We start from the raw sequence: 25,513 nt of genomic DNA, 5'->3' as shown, positions 1-25,513 counted from the left end.
AATTTTTACGGTTGATTTGATTGGCTAAGACCAATTCGTGGTCCAATCAAATAACGTATTAGAGTCAGAGTCAGCTTACCCAGCAACAGTGCCAGGTCTGCTTACACCAAGTACTCACCAAATGCGGCGAGTTCCTTTCTTCTCGAAAAGACATATCCAGTCCTGTATCAAATCGAGCAACGAAATGTTTTCGCAACGATTTAGCCCAACGACAGGCAAAATGGAGTGGGTCGTTGAGGATAATGATTACGATATGCGAAATGAAATTGCAAGGTGAAGTAAGACCTCAAAACAATTCCATGTGGTTATATAAAACAGAATTGATCCACGTTGTGATAGTCTTCTGCAAATTAAAACGAAAGCTTTTTTGTACTTAATGGGTTGCCTTCTTTCTTGGATAGGTCAGCCTACACAGATATGCTTCATGATAACGAGAGGGTAAGGTAATTCTTAGTTCTAAGTTACATACACTCCTAGCTAAGGAGCACATGATACAGCTATAGCTAACACTAGGGGGACATAAAAAACTACAACAGCAGCTAGAATCAGTCAAATGTTAAGGGACCGGTGATTATTTATGTGGAAATAGGGAGGGAAAGATATTTTGAAAAGATCCAAATTCTTTAAGCCCCCCCCCCCCTCCCCCCCACCTTGTAGCCAATGTAATTAGCAAGTGGCCCCCCTTACCCCCTTCTTTATTCAGTATTTACATGATGATCCCCTTTCCCCTCATATTTCATCTTCTATGCTGTAAGTAATTATTAAAATGCATGTAACATACAATCATTAGATTAGTTACTTAGCATAATGGAGTTTAGAGTGCAAACAGAATAATTTCTGTAAAATACAAATCACTAAGTTGTACAAAAGAGTGGTGTTTAAACAATAGAAAACAATAGAATTAGCATAAAATTGTTCGATTTAGCATTACTGTTTAACATATATAATTTGCACTTTACTATTTAGTGTTAACTGTTTTACCCACCTTAGCCAATGAACCCCTCTCAAAATATACCTCAAACCGCTGACGCTCCCAAACTTCTTTACAAAAAAATTAGCCCCCCTCGAGCCAATCTGAAATAACCTTGATCTCCCTTCTTTTTTCCCCCCCCCCCCCCCCCCCCTTCACTGCCAAGTTGCAGTACTTAAATACCGTATTTACCCATGTATAGGTCGATCCCATGTATAAGTCGACCCCCCATTTCTGATGGCAAAAAACGCAATTTCTTAATTTCTTTGTCAAATGTTCATGGGACACTAATCTTGTATTCTTTGATTTCTGGAAATGTGGATACACAAAAAAATCAGGGCCTCAAGCGCTTAATAGTTTTGTTGTTCAGCAGCTGCGGGCGTTTTGTCCTTGAGTTTCGAAAAAGTTATCTGAAAATCGAACATGTAAACCTCAAACTCACCTGTTTCGTTGTTCAAGGATAAAGGGCTTTAGAGGATAAGCACAATGCAATATCACAGAAGCAGGAGTCAATCTTTGAAAATAACTTGCGAACGATGCAAAAATGTGCAAGGTTTAATTGGTCCTTGACTTACAATTTCTCAAATGACAAACAAAACAAAACTCATAAACCAAACAATACGAAGTTTGCAAAAGCATTTAAATCTGCCAGGTTTGTATAAAGAATAAAAAACAATCATTGCCAACCAGCATTTTCACGCAAACACGAGGTATTGCGCCAGGTTAGTAAGCCGTTGAACGATCGTGTTTTATTCGAAGAAACAGAAATTAGTGTAAATGCCTTATAGAGCTTTCCGCCTTTGGAAAACGAGAATTTCCAGTGTCTATTTCATATTTGTGCTTGTGAGTATCTTCAACATTTAGAGTTGGACAAATCCTTTTTTATTTCAACTGGAATTGCTTACATTCATTTTGAAGTCTTTTGTCATTCATTTTGAAGTCTTTTACAATGTACGTCGGCTTTTGTCCATTGCATTCGTTAAGCCCAGGACAACATTATTATATTAATTTTGAATAAATTACTTAGCTGGAACTTGGCTCAAAATCTTTGACCCGTGTATAAGTCGAGGGCGATTTTTGGAGGTTCTTTTGAGGCCATAAAAGGTCGACTTATACATGGGTAAATACGGTAGTTAGAGTCTCATAGTTGGAAAATAAGAATAAGGAGAAAGAGTGAGATAGACTGTTATTGCAGTCTGCAGTCCTGTGGTCGATCAATAACAACTTGTTTCGTTGCATGTGGTGTAAATAATGAGCAATTAATATAATTATTCTGTAGAGGTTTTTCTCAATTTCGTCAAGGAATCATAGTGGTTATTCACAGAAATTCATGTAATCGCTTCATTTTGCAATATTATGAGACTGCAGTGGCAGAAGTTTGATCAACTCCATTCCCACTCTCTCTTCTTATCTTTAAGTGATTGCAGACTGCGGTGGTAGAACTTTGAAAAACCCTAAAAAGTGAATAGGTATTCTAGAATCTAGCTGAAATTCAGCGTACTTTACAGTCTCTTGAGATGTCTCAAATGAATTCCAAATTTTCCAGATTTGATAGTTCAATTGTAGCGAAACAGCTTGTTACAGTATAAACGTACAAATTATAGCATCTGGCTCCGACACCATTTTAAATTTTTACTATTATAATCTTTTCAAATCTTTTTTTGTGGTGGTAGTGTCATTGTCTGTACATGAGACCTTACTAACACCTTAAAGTGCATATGACTCAAATTTTTTTATTAGCTTGTTCGAAAGAGTTTTCCATATGATGAAGAATGGCGTTTACTTTATTGTAATAGCAGTCTTGGTTGCCGAATTATTCAAGATTTAGATTTATGCAAATTTGAGCACTTGTGACGTCACATAGTGGACACAAGATTATGTAAAATCACAAAATATGGAATATCTTTTTTATTGGGGAGGGAAACTCTGATTTTACCCTTTATATGGGAAGGGCCTGGAGCCCATTGCGTTGCTATGGAAACGTCACAGTGGGACGTTCATGGAACTTTGTAATGAGTATAATAACTGTGAAAAGTTTCAGTTCCATACAGAAAACGTCCTCAGAGATATTCCATTTTTTGTGATTTTACATCATATTGTGTCCACAATGTGACGTCACAAGTCGTCTAATTTGCATAAATCAAAACCTTGAATAACTCGGCAACCAAGAGAGCTATCACAATAAAATGAACGCCGTTCTTCACCATTTTGAAAGCTCTTTTAAACAAGCTAAAAAAAAATTTTGTGTCATAAGCACTTTAAAACACTATCATTATTATTATTATTATTATTATTATTATTATTTTGTCTCTAAATCCAGCAATTGGACTGGCTCAATAAAATGAGTGCTTAGATCAAAATTAATAATTAAAAACAGGTTTTAGAATTATAAAAACTATTGTTACATTGAATTGTTAATGACTTGTCACATCAAAAAAAAGATGACGCAATACTGCTGTATGACTTACGTGTGATGCAGACAGAAGTATAGAAGTCACTGGTAATAAAATCATCAGACAAAATTTAAATCAAACTCTTCACTGGCTTTTATTTATTTGGTTTTAAAGAATGAAAAGTACTATCAAGCTACCATGAAAGCTGTGAGAAGACTTAAGGACAGAGGGAAGAAAATTCATATGTTGGACATTGGAACAGGAACTGGACTTCTGGCTATGATGGCTGTGAGGAGTGGAGCAGATGGATCTACAGCATGTGAGGTCAGTTTAATTAAAAAGAGCAACAAAATTTGTAGCTCTTGGTTTGTAGTAGTCCTTTACCAGCAATTATCTACTACATGTATGCTAGAGTGAAATCATCATTTTAAAGTTTATGGATGAATCATTATCAATTACCCTGATCAGATTTCCTGACATTGCAATATTTTGACAATCCTTTTTTCCAGGCATTTGGACCTATTGCTAACGTAGCCAAGAAAATAGTTGAGAAGAACGGGTTTGGTGAAAAGATATCTGTTATTGGAAATCGTTCGACTGATTTAGAACTTAAAAAAGGTGAACAAAACAATAGTTTTAGACCCTTCCACTAAAGGCCCATATTCTCCCAAAAGTCATCACAGCCATTTGTTTTTGTTTTTAGATGACTGAATGCACTCACTCAGGTGAATCAGTCAGGAAACAACATGTCAGCTATTTGAATAATTTCATGTTACATGCATGAAATTCAGTCATGGTGTGCACTGCCTTTTTGCCGAATGTGGGCCTTTTGCCTTTAGAACATTGTTTTAATAGGACAAGCAGATGACTTTTGGAGGGCATATAGTCTATTTGTGGCCCAAGTGTCATAATCTGAAATTAGTGAGTGACATGCATATGTTGATTATGCAAATTGTAAGTGTAACTTGAGCAACATGATTTTGTGAAAGTATTCCTTCGATTGGATTATTACACCGAGTGGCATCATTTGTGCTCGAATAGAGCAAGGGTGAAAATGATGCTACAAGAGACACTAAAAAAATATATGCCTGAGAAAAGTCATGTGATTATTATTATTATTATTATTATTATTATTATTATTATTATTATTATTATTATTATAATCATCAATACACAAGGCCAAATCATACAAATTCATTTAAAAAGAAAAAAAGTAATGTTTAACAGAGATGTAGCATGAAGCTATGATACATGGAAAGTTGCTGCTGCAACAATCTGATCAGCTAAACAAAAGGCAAAAGTTGAGAAAAAAAAGAACAAAAAAACTCATCCACAAAAGTCCGCACCAACTCTGGCATTGAATAGGTATCTCATTGGCCAAGCAAAGTTGTTTGACATCTCTGCAGCCAATCAGAATCAAGCTTGCATGATTCAGCATTTTCAGCCGGGCATTTCCTGTTTGGCTCGCAAAAAGGCATGTTTTACAGAGGGCAGTGCAGTAAATTGTCATTTGGCCGCACATATTGATAGTAATAGCTATTAGTTAAATGTAAAAAAATATTCACAACACTTTCATTATATTATTGCTGTTTTTGTTTTCTGTAAATACACTGTGTTGTGGGGAATATTAAATTTAAAACGCCATGTACCGATAAGTTGCTTTCTATTGTTTTGGGACCCAAAGTAGTGGCAGTACATGTTGTTTGTTTGTTGTGTTAAGGAAGGTGAAATAAATCTCTTGGGAGCTTTAGAGAGTAACAATTATAATTATTATTAGTGGTTATTGTTAAATTTCACTCTATGTTCTGTTATTGCAGATGGACATATCCTCAGCAGGGCTAATTTACTAGTTACAGAATTATGGGATACAGAACTTATTGGTGAGGGAGCCTTACCAACTCTCAGAGATGCCTGTTGTCGTCTTCTTGAGGTATTTGGTGGTCACTGTGTAATTTAAGGTTTGAAGGCTTGTGAAAATGGAACAGGATCAAACCAGAAAGTATTTATGCATGTAAAATAATATGTATCTAAGGTACATACCAAGAAGAACATGGAAAGAGACACTACGGCAAGATTTGGCTGACCTGGGCGTTGAGGAGAGAGTGGAGCCGGACCGGGCAAGATGGAGACGGATCATCGCAAGTCCAAACCCAAATATGGGAAACGACAGGCTATAAATGAAATGATGATGATGATGATGATCATGATGATGGTGGTGTGTCTATTAGGTCCATATATGTAAGACATTCCATCAAAGAGGTGGAACAACTTAAGGATGGTGCCTACTAATTCAAAGGTATTTTTGCGTGGTTTACTGATTACAATGTTACTATGTATGTGGGAAAAGCAAATCTTTACAGGTGTTACTGAAATCCAAAAAGAAAATTGGGGATAACCACACATTTTTCGAAGGTAATTAATCAACAATATTTGTAGCAATGTATGGCAATGTATGGCAATGTATGGCGTTCTTTTCCAAATTGAAGCTTATTTATCTTTGGAAAATGTGCGGTTACCCCCAATTTTCTTTTTGGATACAAAGAGCAGTTGCTAAGTTCTGCTTTCTCTGCATAATTTTGAACCGTGCAAAAATATCCCTGTGTTAATAAGCACCACCCATAGGAAATCTGAGTATCTTGAGATGCGCAGAACATATGCGCAACAGTTACAGTAGTAAGCACCGTCCTTAAATAGGAGGTGACAGGTACATGTGCTAACCAGATTTTTTATCTCACATTTTTCTAATTCTTCATTAGTTGTTAATAAGTTCTGAAAAGTTTTTCATGGAGAATAATATATTGTATCATATTGTATTCTCCTTATTGGTGACATATTGGATTTCATTAGTTTTAGACAAGGTACTAAAATTATTGTTTTTTAGGCATTTTTTAACCCTAAAATGCCCTTGCATTCTCAAATATATTTTGAGGCTTTGGAAGTTCTTGAACTACAGTACTTTGGTAACACTTTGGCCATTGAAAATCACTGGACTCTAAAACAACAAAATTATGTTACATTTTGGAACTTAATCAAGAAATAATAATGTAATTTGCTACTCTTGTTTGGGCCTTTGTTATAATGGAACAAACTGTAGAGTGCATACTAGGTTCAATAAGTAGCGTAAGGGTTTAAGGGTTATTTGATGAGTAATGAAGATTTTATTCTCGTACACAGCAATTATTGTCCAGCTTAAGAGAAAGAAAAAGTACTACACTGTATATTCAGAATATTCAGAGTTAAAGTTTGCCTCAAAAATAAGTCACTCCACTTGAAAGTATTGTACCTTGAGTTTTTTATTTACAAATTTTGGAAGCTCTATTGGAATTAATTACTTAAAACAAATCTGCCATACCAGTACTTCACTTGAAGTAAATGAAATTATTTTCGTCATCAGCCAGATTTTGTTAGTGTCCCTGCTGCAGCTACTGTTTACGCTCAAGTTGTTGGTAGTGAAAGTCTTTGGAACATGCATCAGCTTGATGCAAAACAGGTATGATACAATACCTTGAAGAAGACCGACAAGTTGGTCGAAATATAGGTGTTCTTTGTAAACGTGTCTTTTCTTCATTTGTGTTTTATATATGTATGTCACTGTTAGTCTTGAGATTGTCCACAATTTACATGGCTTGTATAGTTAGCATGCCTTGGAAAACAAAAACTTCTGTCTGGAAAACAAAAGTGTTCATTCTACCTTCTGGATGTACAAGTTAAAGAATATTCACAGCTGAGAATTATGTTGTACTCTACATTTAAAAAGGGAAGAAAACTTGAGAAGTATTTTGACTGAATCCATCTCATGGTGAGCATGGGTAGATCTATAATACCGCTTTCCACTGTTTTACGGAAATAGGTCAGAAATACAGGAAAGGGGACTTTCTATGGTTAAAATCCAAAAAATTCCCCGGGAACTATGCCCCCAGACACCTCTAGAACTTTTTTGTTGGTTTGGAAAGCGGTCATTATTATTTTATTCCAGATCCGTCCCTGGTGAGAGTTGACACAACATGACCTGAAATAATAGTGCCCTGTACTAACCAGATGTCTTTTCGTTGCTTATTGAAAGAGTTACCGCCTCTGAGACGTACAATAGATTCAATCTATACAATTTGTTCATATTGATCCTTAGCACATGATCAGTGTAATGTTTTCAGATATCAGATGACCTGGATGTTACTTTACCAAGTGATATGGAGGAGTGTGGAGGAACTGCAGGTGTCTTTGATCTACATGTTGACGAACTCTTGAACAATGAAATTCACATTTTATCAGCACCTGTTCCAGTTTTGAGGTACACTTGCCCTGCCTTCAGACTTAAACCATCAACCCCTTTAGGCACCATAGGGCACCCCAGTTGACGAGTAAATTCATCTGGAGTTAGACAGAGTAAAATCTGTTATAATAAGTCTCACTCCCAGGGGTCAATGAGTTAAAAATGTTATCTATTTTGGATTTAACCCTTTGATGCCTGAACGGACCTGAACTGGCCATACTTGGTATTTTACTCTGTCAAACCCCAGACGATTTTACTCATCAATGGGGAACCCCCAGGAGTCAATGGGTTAAACTTCTGTTAGCCAATTGTAACAAAGTAGTGATCTGTTTTCATTAGACTGTAATTAAAAGTAATTCAGACTATCATTAGTCTGACTTACTAATACTAACATGTTTTGCTCTGGAGGTAAAAAAAAAAACAGAAGCAGGCTCGATTCGTTCAAAGTCAATGAACTGTTTTAGTCAAGCCTACATCATTTTAAAATAACGCTGACTGGTAACGACTCCATTGGTTGAGCATCAGACTATTGTGCGGGAGGTCATGAGATCAAAAACTCTGGGCAGATCAGCGCATGGGGTCTTGAAATACATGTAACTGAGGAGAAAGTATTGCCCTTTTTAATTAATGACATAAATTATGCAAATGGTTAGAATTTCTAGTCTCCTCGGTTAAGGACAATAAACCATGGGCCCCATCTCACAACCCTTCAATGTTTATTATCCTGTAATTATAACCCTGTGGGAGTTGGTTTGTCGAAAGCTGCTGTACTGAAGAGACTGTATTGCTCTGATCAAGCAGTAGCGAAAGACCTTACAGAGAGTATGGTGCTGATGAGATGTAAAAATGTAGTAGCCACAGAGAAGGCAACACTTTTCTTTTGTCCTTTGGGAAATGAGCTTGCTAGCCTCATTAGCAAGCCCTGATCTCAAAATAATTCTTGCTTTAAAATGAGGCAAGCTAGGCTAATCTGCACTACATTACTATAGTTAATTGCCAGGCCAGACCATTTTATCGAGCATTCAGTTGGTCACCCAACCCATAAAGTCTTTCAAAATTGTCAAGGTGTATTTTAGTTTCAACTTTAAATTCCAGGTTTGACTTTTGCAATAATTTTGCTTCGGAAAAGTCAGATTGCATAAACAGAGTATCGATCCCAGACACTCAAGACAAAATGGACAGTGATCAAACTGTGTCCCAGTATTGTGCTCAGACGTCTGTGACGCAATCTGGTGTTAGTCACTGTATCATCATGTGGTGGACATTAGATATGGACATTGATGGAGAAATAACTCTCACAACAGCTCCTCGATGGGCTCACCCTAAAGGTGTCAACAGACAGGTACATGTACTCTACACAATCACAATTTACTTTAACAGTTTCTTTAGGCAGGAAAATACCTTTCATTGTGTATCTCTTTATGTATTGTATTTTTATGGGTTTTGTTTTTCAGTTTCATTATGTTCATTGGTCATCCTTGTTTTACTTACAAATAGGTTGTTTTCATGCTATTAACTTTTATTTGGCATAATTGTGCAAAAATACTCCTTAAGTTTGAGTGTACGGTTTAGGTTTTTCGTTCTCGCTTCAGTCCAAGGCATTTGCCTACTACGATATTTCTGCCTTCATTTGTTACATAAGTGTTTTTAGTTTATTTCCACCTTTTATGTTCAGTCGTTACCATTTTCTAGTCACTTTATAGACCATATTCATAAATGGTGGCTGGTTAATATTTTACCAGTATTTATTCTTTTATCTTCGTGGTAATGAGACCAAAATGCCTCGCTCTAAAGCAATATTAATTTTCTTTTCTATTTTGTCTATGCAAATGAGGCTGCAACCTTGGTCATGTAAGGGTTGGAAAACTTAATTCTATATGCATTTTGCCCCTCTCCACCCCTGTGCAATGTTGACAAAACACTTTCGTCTAACAAAAGTCTGCATTTTCCCGTTATTTTTCCAACATTGAAAGGGGGAATGGGGGTACCAATGCTTATTCAGTTGGCATTTCGGTTATGATTTCCTGTTTTTGTGCACTTTCCAACACAATTTGTCCATGGTTGTTGTAGTTGGTCTTGTAAGAGCACAGACAGAGGAATGATTTATTGCCCACCATTTATGAAATTATACAGTCCATTTTATCTCTTTTCTTAATTGTTTATTTTCAGATAGCTTTAGTAATGCTTATGCACCAGTCAATGTGAATCCCTGTCCCCCCCCCCCCCCCCCCCCTCACATCTTGGGAAATGCTTTGGGTCTGATGTCTCTGCCCTAAGGAGCTTCAAAGAAATACACAGATCACATAAAAAAACTACAAAGTACACTGTGACTGTCAGTGAATGGTCAAATGGCAAGAAAGGTTGTTGGCTTTTACTTGGTTATCTGCCTCCATTTTATTGGATAAACAAACATGTAACTTGGAAAATCACTGCAATCCTGCCTTTCTAGATCAAACTTTCAAGGTGCAGCCTCATCTTTCAGAGGCAAGTTTAATTTCTTTTGAGACTAATTAGACTGATAAAACAGTGTGCTTTCTTCCAAAAAATCCTTGCCAGCTCCCACATGTTCCCAGGTACACTGTATTTGCCCACAATTCTTTGGTCTCATGGCTCTCCAAGACAACAGGTCCTTGGCCTCATAGCCTTCTTCATGGTGTTTCCTTCTAAGAACACTTTACAAAGCACTATCTGAGTATTCTTTACTAACCTTTTACTTGTGGTTCTCCAAGTACTATTCCACCTTGTTTCGTAGACAGAAGACTGGATGCTTTGCTCATTCCCTGAGCTCTGGGATGTGAAAGTGATGATTTCAGGCATACTTCCCGTGTATGCATTACCCCTCCCAGGCCCCAGTCCAGGAAGTGGGGTGGGGGGGGGGGGGGGTGGGGGGGGGGATTTACATTGACTGGTGCATTAGTTTTGATTAACTGAAGTGGAGGTGGCTAGTGGTGGATATTACCGAGCCGCAAAGCGGCAAAGTAAATATCCATCACTAGCCACCGACACTGAGGTGAATAGTTGTTTTATAGTATATACTAAAACAGTGAGATAATATAGCACAAAAAGATAATTTTAGCTCATATGATAATTTATGCAAAGATTACAACATCTTCAGGCGCAAATTCCGCTCGATATGGTCGGAGGTGAATAGCAAAGGATATCCGGAGTTTGAGTGGCCAATCAGCTCGGACGTTCAATGCTATCCACTGTTTTAGTATATACTAATGAAGAATACAATCATGTATTTAACACTTTGCATTCACTGTATAAATGGCCAAAATCCTCCAATTGTCTATACATGGTTCTTCTTTATGAAGAATACAGTAATATATGGTGATAGGAAGTGACATTAATGCTTTAAAGTTTCAGAAGGGAATTTATAATTTATATGACTATCCTATACTCCCAAGTGTTATTGAATTGGTATTTTATTTGCAGTGGAGGGACCATTGGATGCAGGCAGTTTATTTCTTTAAAAGACCACTGTGTGTACAAGAAGGTAGTGGAAGGTCACAATAATAATAATAATCATAACAGTAACTGATCCGTGTAAATGATAATTCTCCAATAAGGGGATTTTGTCCAATAAATGGTACATGTCAGTAAAGGTTTGTGAATGTGGAATTCAGGAAAGAGTTAAATAATACATTCAGAATGTCCAATTCAATATTATTTTGTCTAGGATTGTAGGTCATGGTTGAGTGCCAGTAGCATCAACATTCATTGAAATGTTACCGGTAGTATATTTAACAATTATTCGCCGAAGGCGAAGTGATTATCGGTGAATATTCACTGAGACAAAGTCGAGGTGAATATTCACCTATAATCATTGAGCCTGAGGCGAATAATTGTTTTAGTATAAATACACGGGTGATTATTTCAAAAAAGAGAAGAAAAAAAAAAAGATTTGAACACGAAATCATCTTCACTTACAGTGGCAAAACGACTACTGGCAGCCATTTTGTCCGTCGAGGTGATTATCGGCTGATAATCCGAGATAGCGAGCCAATGAGAGCGCGCGATTTTGTATAATCACCTGTGTATTTATACTAAAGTGTATTTAGTGGACTCAGCATTATATTTTGGCTTTAATTAATCTTATCAATAGGTGATTTTTTTTTACAGGTGATACGCTAAATATTCAGTGTTGTCATGATGACTATAGTATTTGGTTTGATGTTACCAAATCAACAAAGTGAGTGCAGTTGGTTGTATATGGACCTCCTTATCAAACCACATGACCCTACCTTGGTTGCTCAAAGCCTGGAGAACTTTATGTGTTGGTTAAGCCACAATTTGACAGTTTCAATCTGTGCCGTGATTTCAGTGTTTGCGCACCTTACCATCAATAATTTATGCACACTCTAAGCACTTCTAAGTAAAAGCATGTACGGAAACCTAATGGCCAGCGTTTAATGTGGAGTATGTTTTATGCTATGGACTCGTATCCACTAGTGACTCGTATCCACTAGATAAAGTTATCCAGCCTCTAAACAACTGGGGTCGGTTGCTGGAACCTTGGTTAGCGCTATGAAACCGCTGGTTAAGAGGTATCAAAACCTATAGGTTTCTATGGTATTTAATGCTGGTTAGTGCTCACCATGCTTCGAGCAACCCAGGCTCGGGGCCTGGTCTTGACTTAATATGTACAGCATTCCAACATACTACGCATTCATTCAAGTTTTGGTGTCTACATGTATGATACAATTTTTTTTTTCTTACTTCCATCGATCATTCTAGAGCCAGTCCAAGGACCTCTCATTAGCTCCTTTTGTTCGTCCGCCAGAAATTGTTATTACACCATTGTTTGAGTCTTGTTAACTGACTGTGTCTCTAGAGATTGGTTGCAAACCATCGATAGTAAGGCAAATAACTAGATTAGATGGATTACATAATTATAAAACTTATCATTTAACGCAATTACCAGTCTCTTAAAGGTTTAGGCTCTTCATGTAAGTACAGGATGATCTTTGTGCAGTGTTGGTAACTTCTAAAAAACTGTACAGCACCTCGGCACTGACGTTATGCTGCATTATTTCAGTTTTTGGTTGCTAAAATTTTGCTGATTGTCGAAATCAATAGGTTTAAGATTGCAGGATGACCAAGTCATTTTATGAACACTCAAACATGATGCCATGTATAATTAAAATATTTTGTGTTGGAATGAGACAAACTCTCATCTATTACGTCAGTGAGCAATCCATATTTTTTGCTGGATCTGTCATTGACCAATGAAACTTTTAGTATGTTTCTGTGGGCTAGTTATTTTTCCTGTTCCGTTGCAGGTTCCAAAACAGATTTGTTTCTCATTATTGTCGTTTTCCCTTATTTGTTTGATTTAATTCTTTAGGATTGCAACAACAGTTATTGATCGACCTCTGTGTACGTGTGGAGCACATGTAACTTGGAGCCGCCATAGATTCGCTATGCTGAACAACAAGCAACGTTCTCAAAAATTTAGACAAGCCTTGAAACAGGTGAATCAAGTTAGTTTTCTTACTGCATGATGAGTGTGCAATGAGTTATTAAGTGTGTAAAATAATGGTTTGACACTGACTAGTTTTTGATGTTCCGTTCAAGACGTTTGACGACGACTGGTGCTTGAGCCTTCATCAGTTGAAATATTTTCGTTAGTGTGCGTGATTCAAAGAGCAGCACGTCGATCGTTCGCTGAGGAAAAATTCCGCGTGAAGTTTCAAGAAAAGAAAAAAAAACGAAGCGCGAGACTTACGCGCGTTCCAAAGACTTGTAGATTTCCGGGATGACTTTGTGGTCACTTCCAGATTGCGGATCAGAGTGGACATGAGGCTAACTTTCATGAGCGATTCCTTTTTTGAAAGGCTGGTCAATTGTCAATAAAGGATTCACAACGTGGAAATGACCACATTTCCATCCCCGGAAAGCTACAGTTCTTTGGCACGTGTATGTTAGTCTCGCGTTACGTTTTTTTCTTGAAACTTCACGTGGAATTTTTCCTCAGCGCACGTTCGCCTTGCTGCTCTTTGAATCACGCACAGTAACATAAATATTTCAACTGATGAAGGCTCAAGCACCAGCCAAATCGTCTTGAACGAAACATAAAAAAAACTAGTCAGTGTCAAACCATTATTTTACAATGTTAGCTCCTGGCTACCACTGCTCTATTTTTGATCATTTATTAAGTTCTTTGGTTCCATCTTTGTAAGAAACCCACAAATGGCACAAATTGACATGTTGCATGGCAAACTAGTTCTTTTTGTTTTCAGCTGGTTGAAGAAGGTAACTCTCGATGCCTATGTATTGGTGATGGATCCTTGCTTCCTGTACTGGCTGCAACAGCTGGATTTGAAAAGGTGCATTCACATCAATCCTTCATGAAAAATAGTATTTTTATGTATACTGTAGCATTGTGAAATATAGCAATTTCTTCAAAATTGTACACTAAAATAATTATATTTTGTTGCCAAAGAAAAAAGGATTCATTTTTGTAGGCAACCATCACATTTGGCAACTGTAAAATTAACTTAGTTCTAATTCCAACAAAGGCCTTCAGCAATTTTTTTATCAAGTTACTATGCGTGTCATAAAGTTGCACTTCATTGTGCCGAAGATTGTATTGGTCATAACACTTACTTTTTGTCTCAGGTTGTCACGTTAGAGTCTTCTGTTTTGTACCAAAAGTTCCTTAGAAAGGTAAATACTGTGGATTTTCCTTTTTGTGGTAGTGCAAAGTAAAAGCACTACACACTATGTCACCGGGTTGTTAAGGTAATGTTACACGAGCCGACTTTTAACTCCAATTTTTAACGCAACATTGTTGCGTTAAAAGTTGCCTCGTGTAACAGGGTGCACAGGGCGATTTTTAACGCAACATTTTGTTGCGGCAACATGTTGCAGGTTTTTGAAAGCGATTCAAAAACCTGCAACATTGTTGCCCGAATTTTGTTGGTGTTGGTGCGTGTAACACCCCCGCCGCTGACTTTGAACGCAACATCGTCAAGAGCTAACTCTCTTATTAACTGATGATATACCCCTCTTTCCTCCCTCCGTCTAATCCAACTTCTCGTCCAAATAATTCGTTCCCGATTTCTTCCTTTTTCATCTTCTAAATCGTCCACTAACAACAGAACCTGAATGATTTTCAGCCGCCGTCTTCTGAACTCACTGTCCGCCATATTTGTCGAGCAGGAGCCTGGGTTCAAGTGTTGCGTGCAATGTTGCGTTAAAAATCGTCGCGTGTAACATACCGTTGCCGCAACAAAGTTGCGTTAAAAGGTGTCTCTTGTAACATGGATTAAAAATCGGCGTTAAAAATCGGCTGGTGTAACATCATAAGAGTGTAATAAGAGTGCAAGTCCGTGCTATCAACAGGCCCGCAGGGCGTGCATAAATCACGAAAGTAAACGGGTCTGGTAGAAGCGTGCTTAAATTTCAACAAATGAGCCTCAAATTTGTGACGCTGATCAATGAATAATAAAGCCGCTTGTATATTGAAAACGATAGAATTACCCAAAGAGATGGAATTTTTGACTTTGTAGAAACAATGGTCAACCTCAAGAGTTCGGCGATTGTGATCTTTGTGTTGAATTCGCACATTTCTTGTCAAACTAGAAACTAGAACACTTGAAAGAAAAAAAAATTAGCAAAAACAAAAATCCGGCGTTTTGCCATCATTTTGACACAGATGTATCCTTTGTGTCGCGAGTTGTTAGTAAACACACAAGGTAACTTGATCACGGCAGTCGGTGAATTCGATGTCACTTCGATTTTGCGATTTACTTGTGCAGCCAAAAGTACAATAGAAAAATTGAACGCAGCAAAAATCTCCCAAAATGTTTTTCGCTGATGTAACTTTTTATATTCACGGTATAAAATTTATGTTGTTGCTGATGAAAAAATATTTTATTCTCGACTGACACTTCCTGGAAACTTCCTTCTGCTCTTCCTAAAAACTGTGTATCAATATTTATTACACATAACATGAGAATTTTATTCCATAAAGCTCATTTGTACAAATCTATACGCTTTATTTTCACATGTGGAAAAGGCTTATACAGCCAATCAGAATGGCGTACAGCTATTTCACATGTGGAAGTATAACCAATCAACGATAGCGTAAAGGCGCACTCGTTGTTTGTGTCAAAAACCCTCACTCGCTCGTTCCTCGCTCGTTCGGGTTTTTGACACAAACAACTCGTGAATAAAACCCCGTACGCCGCACTTTCTATGACGTAAACTATATTTATTTACTTTTGCATCAATATTTGTTTTGCATAAATCAGGCCAACAAAATCTGTACCTTGCTTAGTTCGCATTTTTGAGCGTTAAAATAGAATTTTCGGTCCTATGTATCTGACAGCAAGTCGTATATTTTTAGGTCTCCCATTTTTAACAACTTTGTAATCAACCACGGCTCGGACTTAACGGTCGTCATTTTCATGGAGAAATGACAATTTGGCCATGGGACTGATATTTCTTGTGTTTAACCAACTAACCACTAAGCAACCCAGAAGGAAGTTGCCTCCCCGAATTTTGTTTGGGTTCAGAACAAAATGGTTGGTCGTTAATAACAGACGTAGATTAAGTCTCATGGTTTATCAAGAGCTCCAAACTATCCACATAGCATGGTGATTAGAAAAGTCTGCCTTTCCCTCGCTTAACTTATTTGTTGTGTCACTGCAAACCTAACACCCCCCCCCCCGCACAGGAGACCTTTGGGTAGAGGGTCGTGTGAAACTGCAACTATTAACTGCTGCTGAGCCATAGTGGTCTCTCTGAAATTAACAAGGTTGGGGTGACGTATACCCACTGACTTTTTGGCCAAATTTTTTACTGTTTTTCAGTTGATAGATTTAAATGATTTAGGTGACCAAATTGAAATTATTGGTCGTGAAGCAACCAATCTGCTACCTCAGGACTTACCCAGTGATCAGGTACTTTCCAATACCTTTTCTTATCTTTAGTTTCTGCTCTTTTGATGTACCTGAACAGTATGTCTGGATGTTATGCACAGGCTAAGTTTGACTAAGTTGCTAAGTTTGACCACGAGAAATGAGTCGAGAGAGCACATACCCTATATTTAATAATTATTCCATTAGCGCGCGTTGGATATCAGATGGTAAATAGCCAAAGAGGCGCGTAGCGCCGAGTTGGCTATAACCAGTCTCATATCCAACAAACGCGAATGGAATAATCATTAAACTCCAAAAATTTAGAAGTACGAAATACGAGCGAAAAAAGCAAGAAAATCCGAAAATTTATCGTCAGGTGCTCTCGTTCTCCACGCAACCTCAAACGTCGTTGTCAAGACGAGAACGGCAAAGAAATGTATCAAAATGTAAAACGCACGTGCAGGGCGTGTAGAACTATTGTTTTTGCTATTTAAAAATAAGAACGTATCTTTTAAGTGTTGAAACTGGTTTGAGCTACCTTAAAAAGGTTGAAATAGTCACAAGGTGATTACAATAACGTGAATTTTTATTTTGAGATGACGTTCTCGTTGCCGTAACCGTCGCTATTGCTTAAGCTCCCTACTACGGTAAGTTAAGAACGCGACGTTTTTGAACCACGAACGGAAACCAGAAGTGAACATTTCGGATTCCAGGAGAGCAGTCTCTCCCAGATTGTTGCCTAATCGTCTCTAACAGTGAAAAGATACTTAAAATATAAATGTGGTAGTGTTAAGGCAAGTCAAAAAAGAAAAACAGATCACTTCCAGTTGCAGTCCATTGCCCAAAAACATCTCGTGGGTTAACTACCTAATCTGTTCGTTTCACTGATTTGATTTGTGAATTTGATCAACTCGTGTAAGGTTCACTCATTTTTTCCCTAGCAAGCCAGTTCCTGTCACTAACTGGTAGTAGCTTTCCCAGGATAAAATCTAACAATGTCTAACACATTCTCGTCACCAGAGCCTCGGGTCGACCCAAGGCTCTGGGAAACTCTGCGTAGCAGAACATGCGCCGTAGGGTTCTTACAGCCAAAAATTGGCTATTTGAGCCTTACGGCGCCTGCTCACTCCTCGTGCTAACATGAACGCACCAATTAGAGACGCTTTTAATGGTTCTTCACGAAAACCAATGAGAAGACACTTTGTTTCAGGGTTCCCCAGAGCTCTTCTCTCCCTCGGTCAAGAGAAGAGCTCTGGGGTCGAGATTGTGTCTAACAATTTAACTTGCTTTGTTTTAGATGTCCCAGTGCGCAATTGCGTTCCAGTATAGTAGTTTTTGTACCGTGTGATCCCTAAGCTGCAAAAGGCCCATTGCAACCACGGCCTCCCCCCCGACCCCCGGGACGCTCCGAGGGTTGTAACATCTGTACAGTGTTACATAATGAACTTTCCCTGTCCCTCGGGGGAAACTTCACTATTACAATCCCCATTGGTATGACCCCTGTGTGTCACTAGAAGATTATGCTAATCTGGCTTCCATAGTAAATGATTGTTAACGCGATAGCTGCCGCAAGGTTTTCATATCGTTGCAGTTGCTAGTAGAATCGCTGTGTATACCTTTTTCAGCACGCGGAATAAGGAAAAGCGCAAAAATTATTGTTGAGGAATTTAAATCTTTTCAGCTTTGTTCAACATATTTTGGAGTACTCGTTGTTCGCTGCCGCCAGGACGCTATCCCAGAAACCTTCAGAAAGGCAAAAAGGAAGCGGATCATGTTCGGATGATTTCTTTAATGACAACGGAAGAACAAATGCTCGGACCAAAACGATGTCCTAAAATTTTTTTTCCCAACAAAATTACAGTACAAACATTTTGTCAAAGATGTTTCATGGCGCTCATTTAGCAAAAGATGCAAATTACTGCAGAGGCCATTTCCGAGGTCATGTCTTCCGCCTCTTCAAAGCGAGTCTAAGAGCGAAGTTTTTGTGATGGTAATTAGTTCTACTTTACATATGAATGAAAACTAATTTTCATGAGAAAAACTTTCACCTTAGACTCGCTTTGGAGAGGAGGCAGACATGAACTCGGAAATGGCCTCTTGTGAGCACTTTAACCGACTACGAAGCCAGACCAAAAGTGGCCGACAATGACTCCATTGGCTATTGCTATTCTTTCTGCCATGCCGGAACTGTACATGTAACGCTTTTCGATGCCCAAACCTCGTCCCACTTTGTCAATGCTAGCGTTACAAGCCCCGCGAAAAAATCCTCGCCAATTTTAACAAATTGTTTTTGTTCCCTTACCCCCGGAGAAAGGCAATTCCACGGACATGTCCCCGTTACTTCCCCGTTACGTCCGTGGGGTCGGGGAACCGTGTTTTCAATTGGCCATTTCCGAGTTGCTGTTTGCGTCTGGTTCAAGACGAGCCTTGTTGCTCAACCACTCAAATGATAATGAGTTTGATTTGCATGAAAACCTATTTGAATGGTTGTGCACCAGGACTCATTTTGAACTAGAGGAAAACAGCAACTCGGAAATGGGCTATTAACTAGTGCATTACTCTCTCTCTCACTGTTAGTCGCTCTCACTAATGAGACGCCTGTACACAGGCTCCCGAGTAAAGGAATAACGGTTAGTTTTGTTTATGCCATTTTTACGCGTTGACAAGTTCACCCTTTCAACATTAATGTAATCATTTGTTTATTTGGTTTATTTTTGTAGATTGATGTCATTGTAGGTGAACCATTTTTCAACAGTGCTCTGTTTCCGTGGCACAATTTATATTTTTGGTACGCTGCATCCAGCATCGCAAAGATAGTCAAACCAGGAGTGCAGATACTGCCCGGCAGCGCTACTCTCAGGGCCATGGCAGGTCAGATCTTTGGGAGAGAACGTGAAGACCTGGTCCCTTTTTGTTGCTCAAGCACAAACATAAGAAAAAATCCCCTGTGGGTTTGGGAGTGAAAATGTCTTCTTTCCTTGTGGTTATTCTCATTTCTCTAATGGGAACGCTCGTGAAGACAGTAAGCATCGTGGTTATTTCACCTTTGTCAGTCAGAAGAACGAGGACGACCAACGCAAAAATGCGACAATTTTTTTAAGTCTAGCGATAGAATGAAAATTTGGCTTTTGTTGATCATGATACATCGTATTTAAGATTATTTGTAACCTGATTTTCGGTTACGCAGATGAGATGAAGCTAAGTCTAATGTGGCTTGGGATGGCCCCCGGTTAAATACATTTGATCTTCTTTTCAGTTGAGTTTGAAGATCTGTGGAAGTTTCACGCTCCCGTGAACATTGTTCAAGGATTTGATGTCTCCTTGTTTGATGAATTGATTGAGGTAAGGATTTGAAGGTTTTGTTTATTTCTGATGTGGCACAGAAAGAGTTCAAAATAGTTCAAAAGAGTGCGGCTCAGTTCTCACTCCCCGTCCGCTCATGCGCAAGAACGGTTGTGTTTTGGGGGAAGGGGTGGGGAGGGAGGGATGTAAAAAACAAAATTAAAGGAATAAGGAGTTAAAGCAACGACGACGACCCACCTCTTTCTCAGGGTCTCTCTTCTCTGAGAAACCCTGGGAACGAGGTTGCGACGACGACTAGGGCAACGAAGGCTGAGCCAGGACTTACCACACGCCCCCACTGAGAAAATGAGGTTTGTAAGACATTTATGTTATGTTGTGGCAATTGAATCGAGTAGGAGGGTACATTAGGGCCGATTTACACGGTACGATTTTTGTCGCATGCGGCAAGCTCACGACAGGGCTACGACATGACTTACGATTGTGCCAGCGTTTTAAACATGTTTTAAATGCTACGACATTTTTTCTGAGGTACACAACAATCGTAAATCATGTCGTCGGCCTGTTGTAAGCCGTTGTCGCATGCGACAAAAATCGTACCGTGTAATTCGGCCCTTACAAAGTCAGTGTCTCACTGAAATAGCCGTTTTGTCCATACATGTCTATATATAGCTGCCTAATAATGAGATCCATGGTGCTTTGCATGCACGTCACCAGGTGTCTGTTTATAAGTAGCGCGGATATCATTATCATCTTTGCATTGTGGCTGTACGGGGTTCGTACGTCATGAAAAACCTGGAAAGTCGTGGAATTTTATGATCGGTCATTGAAAGTCATGGAAAACTATAATTATAAATGGTAGATTAATCATTGCAGTCGTCAAAGCAAGGACAAAATGAAATAAAGACTAGTTTCTATCAAACAATCGGAAGTTTGGTGGACAGAGGTTAATTTATTCAAATTTTAACCGAGTTATGTCAGAAAATACCCTAAATAAGGACAGTTTTGAAAAATTTGTTACGTGGCATGCAGGTAAACTTAAGGTCATGGAAAGCTAGAAAAGGTGATGGAAAAAGTCATGGAATTTTAAAGAGCTCAAAAGAGTACGAACCCTGCTCTATTGGACAGCCCTCATACCTGGACTGTCACTCAACAAAACGAGCACTGTGAATGGTTGATTCTTGGTCACGTGCCCCTGATTAAATTTAAATGTATCCCAACCGGGATTAGTCTCCTTCGCAGTCACGCAACGCTCCAATGGGGAAGGGGAGCGTTGCGTGACTCCGGCCCGAGCGGCTGCGAAGGAGAGTAAACCGGGATACAATTCCGCAGTTGTTGCCCGCGCCGGATGTTTTTGCAGCGGTTGTTGAAGGGAATCTAAATATATAAAAAAGCACTTAATGTGTGGTCTCTTGGGAAACTAGTTCGTTTTGTTTTCCCTCGAGTTCTGATGTTTTCCTCGACTTCGTCTCGGGAAAACAAAACTGACTGTTTCACTCGGGACCATAAATTAAGTGTATATTGTAGCGCGCGTACTGAGCAATGTAATAATAAGGCTGTAACAGGTAAATTGCTTGGCGATGGGCGAAGGACAACTGAAAAATCTGATTCCTAGAAAGGGTTTGAACCTACGTCCACCTTAACAGCTGTCGGATGCTCTACCCATAGAGCTACTAGAACACCTGTGGAGCTAGGTCGTTTATCTAAGTCCTGAATTGACAATGTTGCATTTGAAAATTTGAGTCGAATGCCCGGAGAGGCATGACGCTGTCACTGGAGCCCGCAGACCAGAGGGACATATTGTCCATTAAGTGGAAAATGAGAATGGAAATGGAATTTGTTTACCCACGGAACACCTTAAGAGCGCTCAGGAGCTCGCTCAACATGTGTCCGTGCATTCCGGATCGAATTGGAAATTGGCAGTGTTAGTTTTTGAGGAGAGGGGAAAACCGGAGTACCCGGAGAAAAACCCCTCGGAGCAAGGAGAGAACCAACAACAAACTCAACCCACATTTGACGCGGGGACCGGGAATCACCACCCCTGCTTCCCTGCGAATCCTTTTTAGGACTCAGTTGTTTTTCAGTTGTTCTTTGGCCCGTAGCCAAGCAACTTTCCTATTCTCTACTTGCACAAATCCCATGATACACCTCTTTAACCCCCCTCCCTCTTCCCCGCCCAAAAAAAAACTTTGTTGCATACGCATCTTCATGTCCCAGGAGAAATTGCAAACAATGATTATGCAAAATTTGGGGGGGGGGGGGGGGTAAAAGAGGTGTATTATGGGATTTGTGCAAGTAAAGAATAATCTTTTCCACGAGCGCATTACACTGTAACTCTGTAGTTGCATTTTAATAGTGTTACTGCTTTGTGCCATTTTGTGCCGAGCGCGGGTAAACACGTGCAAGCTAGTGAAACTGTTTTCCTTCTGTCGAGACCCAATGAAGCCGGTGTTCTCGCTCCATGCAAAACGATGGTAAAATCTGCTTACGAGCCAACTGGCCCAACACGCCGGAGCCAATGCCCGGTTTCCGTAGCATGAAGCGACTACACCTGGGTGGAGAGAGGCACCGTGAGAGTAAACAGAACACAATGTCCCCAGCCAGGACCCGAACCCGGACCACTCAATCCGGAGTCGAGCACAGTAACCATGAGGCCACCGTGCCTCCCACATGCAATACGATAGCGATCGCAAAATTCATGGCTTGTTTCGGAACCACCTGGATTTTTCAGGTGTCTATCAAAGACAATTGCTTAAATATTCCCGATAAGTGCGAGGATCACTTCTTTCTTGTGTATTAAACAAACGACGCAAGACTCAGCACAACCAAGATACGCAGACGATTGAAGTTGTCGTAATTTGCGTCGCTTGATGATTACATGCAAGACTCTTTCGGCGAAGTTTGCGTATGTTGCTTACGTCAGCGTTGCACGCTCTAATCAAACTAAAGATTGTAAATTGTATTTTAGGGCTCAAAGCTAACAAATGAGGAAATTAACAATGAGTCCAGCCATGGAATCGCTCTGGAACCTCACCATTTATGGGAATACCCCTGCCGCGCTCTCAGCCAAGAAACTTCCATCATGAAATTCGATTTCACATCAAACATACCAAGCCAGAAAATTACAAGTGTTGGGGATATAAAATTGACGAGGTAAACTGTGGATAAAAATAGTATTGATGTAAAGTCGACCTCCAAACCCAATACGTCGCGCATGCCCAGAAAAACTCGGAACTCCGATCCAACTCCGATCCGATCCCATTATCGTCCCCACCAAGAATAGCGACCTCTGGCTGGTTCCGAAGTACGCGCAGTCTCTGTGGGGGTCTATTTTGGTGACCGTTGACAGCTACTAATTGTTTCAAATTTCTGAGATTGCGCAGACAAGCCGGAAGTCCGGGATTCGCGGACTTCCTGGTTCGGAACCAGCCAGAGGTCGTCATTCTTGGTGTTGACCGAAAGAATCGCGGCCTCTGGGGACGACAATGATCCGATCCCATCTTAAGCAATCTTAAGCAGCGCTGTTTGTGAAGCACTTTTCTGTCGAGTGCCCGTAAATCTACCCCAGCCAATCACAGCCGACTTAGACAGTCCATTTAACCAACCAGGGCCCGGTTGTTCGGAAGCCGATTACCGTAATCCAGGATTAGCGTGAACTTTTGTTTCATGTTTTCAACTTTTTGGTGAAAGTTTCTTTTGCTTATTTTCGTTTTTCAAGATTGACTTCTTGTAATGTAAACTTTTGCCGAATATCAGCGTTGAACAGCATTTAGGAGTAGAGAAATATACTCCTTGGTTAATTTTTAACCTGAGATTAGCGTTAATCGGCTTTTGAACAACCGGGCCCAGAACTCAAAAACTCATGAAGGCAGCCCTCGCCAAGCGCGAGAAAACGTCTGCGACCAAGCAACTGGTCGTTTTGCTTCTGATTGGGTGAGAAAGTAGTGGGATATTTGACTGGCCAATCGTGGAGCGCACTCGAGAAACTGCACAAGTGTGTTCACTATTAATTTTAATATACTATGTATCCTATTTTATCTTGATTCGCTTCGGTACTTTTTGCAGGTCAGGCATTCTTCATGGAATCGTCCTGTGGATGGACTTTAACCTCGCAGAAAAATTATCGGTCACTACAGGATTACAACAGGTAGGCAGTAAAAGCAAGGGACTATTTGTGACATCATTGTTTCCATTGGCTCTTTTTAATGTACGAAGAAGCTTGCAGAAAGCATCGTGTTAGAAACAAATTGGCTTCAAAACAAATCAAAGATTTTGGGGAATGTAATCATCTTCCTCGTTTGAACCCTTCTGGTGCCGATAACCGGCGAAACATTCGCAGTGGGTGGCAAAATCGCAAATAAACCCTTGCTTGGAATCTTAAAGGTTATCCGTCTCAACTTTTCAGTGAACTTTCGAATTGTTGGCTGATACAATCGACAATTACAAGTAATGCGGCAAAAATTGTAAACAAAGCTTAGCCCCTATTTACAGTCTTTCAGTTCCGTAGGCTGGTCGTAAGAGGGGAGGGGTAAATCCGTTTGAGTGCACTCAATAGGGAGCTTAAGCAACGAAAACGGCACGAATTTGCATATTTAGTGATTAAAAACAATAGCTTCGCACGCCCTGCACGTGCGTTTTTCACTTTTGTCCATTTCGTTGCCGTCGTCAGCAAAACAACAACGTGAAATAGCCAAGTTTTTGGTTTTATGAAGAACGTCAGCACTTGAGGATAAATTTTCATTTTCTTTCCTAAAATGGAATGCCGTTCCTACTGGTGTCATCTTTGAGGAATTACCACACCCTTGTCACATTAAAAACGTTGAAATAGTCACGAAGCGATTAAAATAACGCAAATTTATATTTTGAGATGACGTTCTCGTTGCCGTCGCCGTTGTCGTTGCTTAAGCTTTAAGCTCCCTATTTATATGGTGGGGGAGGGGAGCTCTTATACCATCCAGCCGATAACTCTAATGTGGCATTACTGTCTTTGGTTTTTCAGACAGAAAAGCTCAACGGAAAGGAATGGAAATTACCTTGGGTGCGTCACACGAAGCAAGGGGTGTATTTTATGAAGTCATCCCCTCGTATACAAGAGGAAAGTTTATTGAAAAACAATACTCCATCTGTTCGATATTCTATCAATTTCGAACCTACTACAGGAGAAATAGACTTCGATTTTCAGTTGTGCCCAAGTTAACGATGCATATCAACATTTAAAGTACTGAGAAACGGCGATATTCTCCTAGGGGTACGCTTGATGGTTTGACTACTTGTACAAACATAAAATACCTTCGTAAGCCGAAGAACACTATATCGTATTTACAATTCGTACATTTCACTTGTTGGATGTTGTTTCGTTTATTAATTTTCAAGGAAATTGGAATCTGACTCTTAAAATTTGCACAGTTTTACCTTAGCATGTTAACCGCTTTTCAGCAATAAAAATCCGGGGGGTCACTGAGTTCGTTTTCTGAGATAAAGTTTTAAGACAAACTATAGGGTATCTTTAGTGCTTCTTTTGTTACCATGGTAACCTACCCAGGTCACATCAATAACTGCATCTTGTTGGTGTTTCATTTGGTACCGTTAGAGAGTTGTGTAGATCCAATCCTTCCAAATACCAGTTTGAGCCCCCTTAATTTAAGTTCCTCCATGTGCCTGAAACACATTCAGTTGGCGACTTGTGCGCCGCAAAATTGAATACAGGCTG

General features: G+C 39.5%; 2 protein-coding genes across 2 annotated transcripts in view; one reads left to right on the top strand and one right to left on the bottom strand.

Moving 5' to 3' along the window:
* The first annotated feature begins 95 nt into the window (after positions 1-95).
* On the top strand, positions 96-25,000 carry LOC137992467 (protein arginine N-methyltransferase 7-like). Its single transcript, XM_068837855.1, has 19 exons — positions 96-273; positions 402-438; positions 3,538-3,687; positions 3,873-3,981; positions 5,181-5,293; positions 6,758-6,853; positions 7,515-7,651; positions 8,729-8,975; positions 11,072-11,132; positions 11,759-11,828; positions 12,984-13,110; positions 13,879-13,965; positions 14,258-14,305; positions 16,456-16,545; positions 19,224-19,374; positions 19,760-19,845; positions 22,772-22,956; positions 23,869-23,950; positions 24,803-25,000. The coding sequence occupies exons 1-19, from the start codon at positions 122-124 to the stop codon at positions 24,998-25,000; spliced, it is 2,226 nt and encodes a 741-aa protein (XP_068693956.1). The 5' UTR covers positions 96-121.
* Positions 25,001-25,144: 144 nt separating this feature from the next.
* LOC137992549 (diphosphomevalonate decarboxylase-like) overlaps positions 25,145-25,513 on the bottom strand; it is a 17,743-nt gene continuing 17,374 nt past the window's right edge. Inside the window, exon 15 of the mRNA XM_068837970.1 lies at positions 25,145-25,513. This exon is cut by the window's right edge and continues 115 nt beyond it. The gene's annotated coding sequence lies outside the window, so the exon portion shown is untranslated.

Source organism: Montipora foliosa, chromosome 1, assembly GCF_036669935.1.
Source record: "Montipora foliosa isolate CH-2021 chromosome 1, ASM3666993v2, whole genome shotgun sequence".
Lineage (NCBI taxonomy): Eukaryota > Metazoa > Cnidaria > Anthozoa > Scleractinia > Acroporidae > Montipora > Montipora foliosa.
This window is presented reverse-complemented; position numbering and strand designations above follow the sequence as displayed.